This window comes from Elephantulus edwardii, unplaced genomic scaffold (genome assembly GCF_000299155.1).
Source record: "Elephantulus edwardii isolate Elephantulus edwardi_28Jun2011 unplaced genomic scaffold, EleEdw1.0 scaffold00266, whole genome shotgun sequence".
In the NCBI taxonomy this organism is placed as follows: Eukaryota; Metazoa; Chordata; class Mammalia; order Macroscelidea; family Macroscelididae; genus Elephantulus; species Elephantulus edwardii.
In genome coordinates, this window is record NW_006400016.1 from 323,561 (window position 1) to 334,633 (window position 11,073).

Here is an 11,073-nt window from a genome sequence, read left to right on the forward strand (position 1 = left end):
GACTAAGGAGCCTGGAGGACCTGGGAGTCTTAGGCAAACAATAAACACACTAACTTCTTGGGAACCTACCCTAGCTCTGGGCTCACTCTCCTCTATGTGTAAGTGTGTTTCCCCAAACCCATCCCCCCACCAACAAAACTGTCTGCCATGTGGACAGCCCCACACCTGAGTCCTTCATCCTGGATTCTGGCTACTCCAGTGATGCTGTTGCCTCTCAACCCTCTTACAGAGGCTAGGAGCCCCAAGTCACAACAACCCTGGTAGCCTTTTCAGGGTATCTAGTGGATAGTGGTGGCCTAGGGGTTAGTAGGCTGTGCTGCCAACCGAGAGGCACCACAGTTTGAATCCACTAGTCACTCATGAGAGAAAGATGGACAAGTATCCTCCAATGAGATGAAAACCTCTGAAAAAGGAAGGTCAGCTATGAGTTATGAGTCAGATCTAACTCAAAGGTACACAACAACAGTGGGTCCCTGCAAGGCAGACCCTCCCATTACACAGGCTCAAGGGTGGGAAGATGCAGGGCCGACTCAAGGATGGCTAAGAGGCACAGATATAATCTTGAGGACAGAGAAAGCAGTGGCACTGAGCCCAGGCTCTGGGAGCAGAAGCAATAATTACCTGGGATTCTCTATCCTCGTCTCAGCACCCCACTTCCTGTGAGTGATCTCAGCAAGATTGAAGTTATAGCTCTACTGGAATTCAGTATGAGAAAAACAAACCAGAGAGAAAGGAAGACATGCAGATCGAACCCTGAAGACAGACATGGAGGCAAATTATCCCACTCCACCCAGGACCCAGACTCCTTCTGCTCCAGCCTGATCTGAAACCACCCTAATCCTTCAGGAGGCACAGATGATAGAAAGCAGTTGGCATTCCTTTATTTCCTCATTGGCCTGGATGGCTGAGAATAGAATACAGATAAAGGCACTGGGGCACATGGGACTCGAACAGCAAAGCTGTAAGAGGAGGAGCTGCCTGGAGTGGGGGTGGGAGGTGTAACTATGAATGAGTGGGACAGTGTGGAAAGATGGGGATCCTCCCAGAACTGAGAAAAGGGCCCTTCGGGTGTGGAAGCAACACTAGAATTGGGCTTGGCCGAGGCTGCATGGGAGGGCTATGGAGTGTGAGATGGGTGTGCTGGGAGACGGAGTGACTTAAGAAGTGTCTGAAAACCAGGGGTATGAAAACTTGGCCATGGCAGGTCACTCAGGTTGAGGCATGCCCTGACTATTGGCTGAGAAGCTGGTGCTCAGGGCTGGGAGCATGAAGAGGCCTGTGGGTCATAGAACCCATGAAGACATGGCTGCAGATGGCATCAGCCCTGGGAGTCCAGGGGTCCAAGGTGACTCCAATGGCAAGGCAGTGAGGGGAAGGTCTGGGGTTCTCATTCAGGAATACATAGTCAGCTGCAGCCACTGAGGAAGAAGAAACACAGAGTGAAAGGCAAAGCACCCAGAAGGCCGACCCCCCTGCCCTGCTTTTACCCAGAGGCTAATGGGAAAACTCGAGGGAAGGGGGCCAGGCTTAGAGTTCAGGCATAGGGCTGATGGAGGGACTGACTGCTTGCTAGCCACTCACACTGCAAGATAAGGGTCCTTACCTCCTGGATGTTCACCTGGATTTGTCCAGTGCCGTCTTTGTCAAGTGATTTGAAGGCACCTGGAAAGGGGGTGAGAGGGCAAGAAACTAGCTTTTAGGATAATCACTCACACACTCATTACTACTGAGTCATAGCTGACCTTCCAGAAGGGCTTTCAGAGGCTTTAAATCACACAGGAGGAGACTGCCCATCTTTCTGCCAAGGATCAGCTGGTGGATTCAAACCATCTGCCTTTGAATTGGCAGTGCAACTCCTTACCCACTAAGTCACCAGAACTCCCTGTTAGGATAATATGCCAATATATGGGATGAAATATTAAAAAGCAGAGTAAAACTGCTCCTACAAGATTTGCAAGGCTATAAATCTTTATGGACACAGACTGCTACATTTTTCTCCCGAGAGGGTTGTTGTGTATGGTCAAGTTAGAGACAACCCATAGCAGTCTTCAGAGGCAGTTAATTGCACGGGAGAAGATTGCTCATCTTTCTCCCATGGAGCAACTGGTGGATTTGGGTTGGTAGGACAACTACGTACCACTAAACCACCCGAGCTCCCAGTAGCAAGCTCCCACCCCGACTCTGGTTAGCAGCTGAGTGCTTTCCCCACTTCATCTCACATACTCAACCCTTTTCTGCTTCCCTCACTCTTAAAACAGTCCCTACTGCCCTTCCCAGCCCCAGGGCTAACTCCTGGCTTCCTTCTCTGAGCTCATACATTCTTCACCACTACCTGGCCCTTGAATTTTCTTCTGTCTCAGACCCACAGGTCTTAAAGCTGGTTAGACATTTCCCTGTAGATTTCCCCAAGGGACTTTATACCCACCATACTTCAAGCCTTCCTCTAAACTTGTTTTCTTCTCTCACATTCCCTCAGAGTTACCCTTACCCCTTGATTTCCCCTCTCTGAGACAGGCTTCTGAGCCTGTCTTCCCACTGGCCTGCTTGTTCCCTGGGCTCTCAAGAGGTCAAGATAATTTTCCTAAAACCAAACTGTCCCTCCTTTGTCTAGAACCCACCTTGGCTCTGTGAACACTACATTGTTGCTGACCCACTGTGGAGCCTTGAATTTGACATTCACAGTCCTAGACAGCTCTCACCTTTCTCTCTTCTCAGCTCAAATTCTGGATTTGCCACTTCCTAGCTGAGTGACTGTGAGGGATCAGTTTTCCTCCTTGAACAGCTTCTTCTTCCACAAAACAGGGCCATTACTTCATACTTCTTGAGAATGTCTTAAGGATTCAGTGCATTGATGCTCATAAAAACTCTCAGCATCTGGCCTCAGCTGACCCCTGTCTCCCCATCTCACCCACTGTCAGCACTCATCTCTTTGAACTCCTAGGAGTCCAACAAAAGTACCTAGACTTTTGCATGGATTCTGCCCTCTGACTAGAATGTCTCACATAGCTCCCATCAATCTGCAGTGAACTTACCCTGTTAAAACACTGACCACTCAGACCTGTCCTTCCAGTCCCCTGTCCCCATTATCATACTGGATGTCACTCTCTGGTGATTTGTCTCTCCTCCACTGGGCTGGGAGCTCCATGGGGGCAGAAACTGATGCTGGCTGTCTTGGTCATTGCTATGCTTGGATCAGGGCCCATCTCAGGGTGAGGCCTAGGGAAGACCTGGGCCATAAGAAGTTGAGCCAACCCCACCTGGGAAGAGCAGGGGCACTGACTCACGGAACATGGCATCCAGCCTGACCAGGCAGCTGATGAAGTTGTCAAAATCCATGTTCCCTCCCTCGTCCGAATAGCGCCGGATGATCATATTGTAAAGATGCTGATTCAGATGGAAGCCTAAGAACAATTTATTCTTCAGATGTGGGTGCCACAGGGCCCACCTATTCCCATTCTCCAGATCCAGGCTCAGACCAGTTCAGTGGGAGCTGTTTCCCCAATCCCACTGCCATCCCACCATGTCCCTGACAGCCATACCTGCTGCCTCAAAAGCCCCTGGGAGTTCTCTGCTGGAGATGGTCCCTGAGTGGTCAACATCAAACCGTTTGTATATGGCCTGGGGTAGGGGGGTGTAGAGATGTCAGGAATCAGTTGTGTATCAGTGGCATAACCTCACTATGGCTTGGGGGCTGGGAACTCTAGAAAGTGCCACATACCTGCCACTTTTTTATGTTGTTCCATAGGTACTTGAATTCCTCAAAGCCCAGCTTGCCTGTGGTGTCGCTCTGGTTGGAGGGTGTTAAGAACAATGTGATAACAAAAGAACAATCTGTACAGCAAAGGGCACATCGAGCAACAAAACTGAGAACTGAGAATCTAGAATCCTCCTATGGTCAACCGATACTTGACAAAAAAATCTAAAATACACTGTTGTTGTTATATGCCATCAAGTCACCTGTGACTGACTCATAGTGACCCTATGTACAACAGCCCCAAACCCTGCTCTATCCTGTGCCAATCTTATCGTCTCTGGCACACCCACCCCCATTACCCCAGTCACTGAATCAATCCATCTCGAGGGTCTTTCTTGCACTGTCACTCCACCCTCCCAAGCATGACGTCCCTCTCCAAGAACTGGTCCCTCCTTGCAATATGTCCAAACTATGTGAGAATCCTTGCCTGCAAGGAGCAGCCTGGTCTCACCCTCTCTAGGATGAACCTGTTTGTTCTCCTGGCAGTCCATGGTATATTCAATATTCTTCTCCAGCACCACAGCTCAAAGGCATCAATTCTCCTTCTATCATCCCTAGTCTTTATCTAGTTTTCTGATACATAGCAAATAATTAGTCTCCAGACTGACATCGTTGCTCTTCAGTACTTTGGAGAGGTCTCTGACAGTAGACTTTCCCATTGCAATTCATCTTCAAGTTTCCTGGCTGTTGGTGCCAAGAATGTTGATTGTGGAGCCAAGCAAACTGAAGCTTTAACAATCTCAATCTCCAAAATCCATTAAGTGAGAAAAAGACAGTCTCTTTAACAAGTAGTGTTGGCCCCCCCCAAAAAAAAGTGCTGGATACTCATTAGCAAAAAAATTACTCACACCATATACAAAAAAGAATTCAAAATTTATCAAAGACCTAGATGTAAAACCTAAAACTATAAAGAACATCAAAGAAAACATAAGGGCAAACTAAGGGGCCTTGATCTATGGCATAAATAGACCATCAACCCAAAATGGATAAACATCTAAAAAATAGAGGACTACTAGACCTTCTAAAAATTAAATTCTTTGGTGCACTGAAAGAATGCTCTAAAAGAGTTTTAAAAAAGAGAGAATCTAGAGATTAGGAAAACATTTTGGCAACAACATATCCAACAAAGGACTAATCTGAAAAATTTTCCAGAAAACACCACCACCTCTATATCATAAAGAGCAACCATTTTAAAAATGTACAGAAAACATAAAAAGATACTTCAGAGAGTCAACAAATACATATTCAAGATCATTAGCTACTGGAGAGATGCACATCAAAACAATAAGATAACCTCTCAGTCCAGAAGCAAAAGCAAAGATCAGTCGGACAGAAAAAAAAGTGGTAGGAATGTGGAGAGATTAACACTCTCATATACTGCTGTGTGACCATAAAAATGGGTGCAACCACTTTGGAAAACTTTTTTATAAAGTTGGAACTAGAATTACCATTTGATCCAGCAAATATACTACTATTAAGTAGTAGTATACTATTATTATATACAACTAAGTATATACCTGAGAGAAGTAAGTTATAAAGCAAATAGATAAATGCACACCCATATTCACTTCAACATTATTAATAACAGCAAAGAGATGGAAACATCTCTATTGTGTGTCTCCACCATTAATGAATGAATAAAGAAACTATGGTACAGAAACACAATGGAGTACTATGCAACACTAAAAAAACATGGACGAATTTGAGACAGATTGCATAACATGGATGAATCTGGAGGATATTACCCCTGGATTAAGTATATTAGTCAAAAAAAGACAAATATTGTGAGTCCACTATTATAAAAAGCTAAGAAAAGGTTTAAACAGCGAAACAGTCTGTGATGGTTACCAGGGATGGGAAGGAAGGAAGGAAAACTCATTAAGGACATACTAGACACGTTTTTAAAAAACAAAACTTGATGACTATACCCAAGTGCATGTACTACATGTACCACTGTGTTCATGATGATGGTAACAGCAAGACAGGCTGGGCTAAAACGTAAGATAGTCATGTCACCTTGGATGTGATTTTTATTTTATTTTTTTAATTTATTTATTATTAATTTTAATGAAAGTTTAGAGGCTTAGGATTTCCAGTCATTCAAATCACTCTTCTCCTTAAAAAGAAAAAATCCTTCATTGTTATGCAATCCCTTCCCCTAAGTTCACTCCACTATGCAGCCTTTACTCTGGACTCCTGTAATGACAAGAATATCCATTCATATATCCCTTTTAAACAGATCTCTCCCTCATTTGTTTCAATGCTATATACATCACTACTCTCCTCCTTTTCAGTCTTCCCTCAACCCTGATATCAGTCCCATTTTACAATAGTGGCCCTATGCAATATTTGTCCTTTTGTGACTGAGATATTTCAGTCAGCATAATGTCCTCCAGGGTCATCCATTTTGCATAATATTTCATAAGTTCCTTGTTTTCCAGTGCTGCATAGTATTTCATTGTGTGAATATACCAAATTTTCTCTAGCCATTCGTTTGTTGATGAGTGGTTTTTTATTTTTTGCTTATCCATTCATTCCTATATTTCTTTGTGCTTCTAATAATAATGGTTTGGGGGGAAAACCCAAAACAAACATAACCATAGGGAATTATATTGACCTATCAACAACAAATTGCTTCTAATAATAGGAGTTTTTGGGGGGAAACCCAAACCAACCATAACCATAGGGAATTATATATAACTGTCAACAACTTCCTCACCTGAGAAAAGTTGCCTAAGTTCAAAAGAGAATAAAATTCTTAATAGTAAGAAAGCTCCTTGACTTTATAATAGTCTTTAGGAGAAAGTAGTGGTAAATTAAATGTATATTTTTTGGATACATTTGGAAGCACGTAATGTAAAAACTCACCAAGGTGTGTACTTGAGGTTAGTATCCATAATACACTTCATTTGGGCGGGGTCGGGGGGGAGTGTCACAAATGATACATTCTCCACATTATAAATCGCCAAAAGTTTCTAAATGTTAAAAAATGTGAAAAAAGATTATTTTTGAGCTCTAGAGAAATAAGGGAACAGTAAGTACTTGTTAGGTTTGTAATAAAAAATGAAATAATAGCATCAAGCTCTTATTACATGACTCATGCAATATTATTCAAAATGGTTGACTCTGGAGAACATTATGCTGAGTGAAATATCCCAGTCACAAAAGGACAAATATTACATGATGCCACTGTTGTAGAATGGGACTGTCCTTGGGGTTGGGGAGAGACTGAGTAAGATGGGTTCAATAATGTATACTGCACTGAAACAGAGGAGGGAGAGAACCGTTTAAAAGAAAGATGTAACTGGGTATTTCTGTCATCACAGGAGACTAGAGCGAGGGCTGCATGGTGGAGGGGACCTGGGGGAGGGTTTGTAAAACAATGAAAGAATCTTTTCTTTTACTTTTCCATAATTTTTGGACTCATGTACTTATAACTTGTTAGTCAAATTTGTGTCTTCTAGGTTGCAACACCCCCATGATACATCTTGAAGGATATGTACATGTACAGCCAAGCACAATCAATAAGAGTGCATCTGAATTCCAAAATCAATCTCCATAATAGTCTATGTGTTTCCTACTGCCAAAGGGGCCCTTTAGAGTAGTGAGAGAAGATCTTCACCCTGAAACCCACAGCGTCCCTTTTCAGCAGGAAGTAGCTAAGAGAATACGCAGTCCCCTTTTCCTTATGACTCAGGGTGAAGTCTCTCTCAGGGAGGAGTGATAGGGAATGGCAAAGGATACACTGACAAAGAAGATTAATCAGAACTGGCTTTGACAAGCACTGTGGCATTTGGACAAGAACAAACTGGGAGGAGGGTAGAGAGAATAGTGCAACAATGAATGAGTGGAAGCCCAAAATCTCTGTAAATGTTTATGAAAATTAATAAAATATAATTATAGAAAAAAAAATAAGTTCTCAAGAAATAGTAAGAACAATAGCCAAGACTTACCAAGTATCAATACATGCCAAACTCAATAGCATCACTTTTCTCACTACATCCTTAATTCACCCACACTACATTCTTTAGTTGTTAAGGAAACAATTTCAGAGAGGAAAATTCTAAGTTCAGATAAAAATTAACAGAATTCTTATCATGCGCTGTATATTGTATTAAAATTTGACCAGGTATCTCCAAGTTAGTATCATTATTTTCAGCTCCAGTTTAGATAAGGAAATCCACGCTTAAAGGCTTAGTAGCTTTATTAATGGTTAGAGCTGGGATTATGTAACTCTATCCAATACGTGTGAGCACATGACATACATTTACCTGTGTGTAAGATCTTATGCTGAGTGTACTGGCCTCGTGTGCACACGTGCGTACTTATGAGCATAAGCCTCCATATTTGGTCATGTAGATGAGTATGTGTGTGCTTCTGGGAATAATATATGTGCATATGCATATCTATAGAAGTCATCTGCTTGGATTCTTGACTCTTAAAGACTTGAGCCCAAGATTTCTATTCTGCCACTTATTCTTTATAACTTTAGACAAATGTTGGCTTCTCTCTGAGGTACACAGACCAAGAATCAGTCATTCAAACAAAACAAGGGACTGGTGCTTAGTCTAAAATCAAGTAAGCTCTGTATCAAGCTTGTATCCTTTCTCCATACATACTTAATCTGTGTGCTAAGAAAATTATTTGTGAAGCTGGGTTATATGAACAATTGGCACTAGGATAGGAGGAAGACTCAGTAGCAGCCTATATTATGCAAGTGACATAATTATGGATTGCATTTCAACATCAAAAAATTCTTCACAACTGGATCAACAGGCAATATCAATAGATGGAGAAAGCATTCAAATTGCCAAGGATTTCATTTTACTTGGATCCACTCTAACACCCATGGTAGCAGCAGTCAAACAATCAAAAGACATATTGCACTGGGACAATCTGGTGCCAGGACCTCTTTAGAGTCCTAAGCAAGGACGTCAATTTAAAGACTAAGGTACACCTGACCCAAGCCATGTAACTTTCATTTATTTGTGGAAGTAGGACAATAAATAAGGAAGGCCAAAGAGGAAACCATACCTTTGAATTTCAACATTAGTAAAGAGTACTGAATATCTCAAGGACTGCCAAAAGAACAAACCAATTGGTCTTAGAGGAAGCACAAGCAGAGTGCTCCTTAGAGGTAGGAATGGTGGAGCTGCTTCTCACATGTTTTGGGAATGCTGTCAGGAGGAACTAATCCTTGGCAGAAGACATCATGCTGGGCAAAACAGAGGGTCAGCAAAAGACAGCAAAAGTCTCAACAACATGGGTTTACACAGTGACGGCATTAATAGGCTTGAACATAGCAAGATCATGAGGATGGTTCAGGGCAAGGAAAGGTTTTAGTCTGTTGTTCACAGGGGGCATTAAGAGTTATAGTCAATATGACAGTACCAAACAATGTCAGTGAATGTACATGCCCAGCTATGACAGCTGATGCTTTTTTGTCGTCATGCCCACAGATGATGAACACATGCTCATATCTGTGGACATAAACTGTGCCTTTGCTGTTCCAATATCACTCTCCAAAACCCCTGCTCTTTACCACCCCTAAGGATACATCCATCACAGCCACCATGCTTCGACAAGTGTCAATGCCAAAACCATCTGTCTTCAGATCAGGATCTGTGGGGGGCAGGGTGAAGTTCAGAGTCAAAGATCACAATTACCTAGACCCTGTGACCAGCCCTGCCTTAGGCTTTGGCTCTGGCATCTGGTCACTCACGTCGAGTCACAATTTTGTTGAGAATGTTCATGAGTTCTGTGGCGCTGACTTCCATGTCCTGAAAAAAAAATCAGAGGTTACTAAAACTTGAGGGAGGATCAGGTCATGAAGAAGCATGGAAACCTGGAAATCGCCGTGTTCGTGTGTGTGTGTGCGTGTCTGTGCATGGCCAGAGGGCAGCTCAAGGGAAACCATGGAAGGTTAGGAAAGAGGAAGACGGTGCTTGGGCAAGGGGCTACTTACATCGCCAGCCAACTGGGCAAATAGTTTTCGGAACTGCCGCACTTCCTCACTCTCATTTGCCTCAATGTTGGAGAAATGGGTACGTGGGGGCTGTGGAAGAAGGAAATCTCAGAACAAGTGGAGGGATAGGTGCCCAGGCCAGGGCAGATTCCTACGAGTGAAGAAGTCAGAGGGGATGGCTGGCAAGGTGACCAAAGGAAGTGGAGATCAATACTGGGGTAGGGGAGGTATGTGTTATAGGGTCGGCCATATCGGGAGAGGGTTTTTTTTTAAGAGGGAAGGGTAGTGTCTCTCCATCTTTAGAGATAATGACGGGCTGGAAAACTCAGGAGGGAAATGGGATCTCCAGTTGTAGGAATAGCTCACCGGGGGCTCCGGGTTGTACTGAGCAGCCGCTTCGCTGAAGAGAAACACGCAGGAGTGAGTGCCCGGGGGTGGGGTTTCCAACGGGCAGTGCCAGCAGAACCGCCAGCCCAGCCCCCACAGCCCAACGCCCCCCAAACTCAGCTCACTTCCCGGTTTTCTTCGCCCACGTTTTCTGTCCTGTGCTTCTTCGGTCCCTTTCTTTGCTGCTATGGCCGCCCTCCTTTTTCTCCATCAGGTCGACCCCAACGAGAAGGAACCCAAAGTCCACCCTCAACAGGAGACTCCACTCCCCACCTCTCAATGGCAGATTCCAGAATCACCTCTGGACCCACCCAGACTCAACAGACCCTGCCCCTTTAAGGGCCCTCTTCAGAAGCTCCGCCTCCATCAAACCAGCAAGACTAGTAACTCTATCTCCCGCTTTCCTTAATCCCTGTGCTCTCAACAGCCGGCCCCCAGGTCCATTAAGTCCGGGTCACAGCACATCGACTACCCACCAGCCAGCCCTGCCTCTACAAAGTCCATTTCCTCTACTTAAAATGAATCCTCTCTCCCCATAGGGAGATGATGGTAAGAAGCTGAGCCACAATCCCAAAGGCCTGCGGTTTGAATCCACCAGCTGCTCCATGGGAGAAGATTGAACAATCTCCTTCTGTGCATTTTAATGCCTCTGAAAACTGGAGCTATGGGTGGTTTCCAATTGGATGACACCACAACATACCTAGCCAGGCTACGCCCATGTCGAACACCACGCCCGCGTAATGACACACACCCAGTACTGACTCCGCCCCCTCAAGATTTGTGTTGTGTTTGGCCCACACAGGACATGACCAATCTCATTAAGTCCCAGCCCCACTGCGGCCACATCCTTGTTGATTGGCACAGCTAGGCCACGCCCACGTCAGGCCCGCCCCAGTGAACCACCAACACCCTCATCGGGCCCCGCCCCCGACCCAGCCCAGCTAACATTCCAGACCCGAGTTCAAGT

At 44.4% G+C, this 11,073-nt stretch overlaps 1 protein-coding gene across 1 annotated transcript; it reads right to left on the reverse strand.

Moving 5' to 3' along the window:
- Positions 1–1,391: 1,391 nt before the first annotated feature.
- LOC102848498 (calpain small subunit 1-like) lies at positions 1,392–10,317 on the reverse strand. The gene is made up of 10 exons (XM_006899706.1): positions 10,232–10,317; positions 10,086–10,119; positions 9,720–9,809; positions 9,477–9,534; positions 9,312–9,376; positions 3,719–3,787; positions 3,540–3,618; positions 3,285–3,401; positions 1,604–1,662; positions 1,392–1,418 (listed from the first exon to the last, which is right to left on the reverse strand). Exons 1-10 carry the CDS (start codon positions 10,315–10,317, stop codon positions 1,392–1,394), a joined length of 684 nt encoding a protein of 227 aa, XP_006899768.1.
- Between the last annotated feature and the right edge of the window lie 756 nt (positions 10,318–11,073).

What these genes read in the sequence shown, in the direction of transcription:
- LOC102848498 (XM_006899706.1), bottom strand. Translation starts at nt 10,317, where the DNA reads ATGGAGAAAAAGGAGGGCGGCCATAGCAGCAAAGAAAGGGACCGAAGA. An exon ending in CAACAAAATTGTGACTCGAC is followed by an intron (nt 9,377 to 9,476) that starts GTGAGTGACCAG and finishes TGCCCCCCACAG; the next exon opens with ATCCTGATCTGAAGACAGAT. An exon ending in GCATGGTGGCTGTGATGGAT is followed by an intron (nt 3,788 to 9,311) that starts GTATCCTTAGGG and finishes CCCTCCAACCAG; the next exon opens with AGCGACACCACAGGCAAGCT.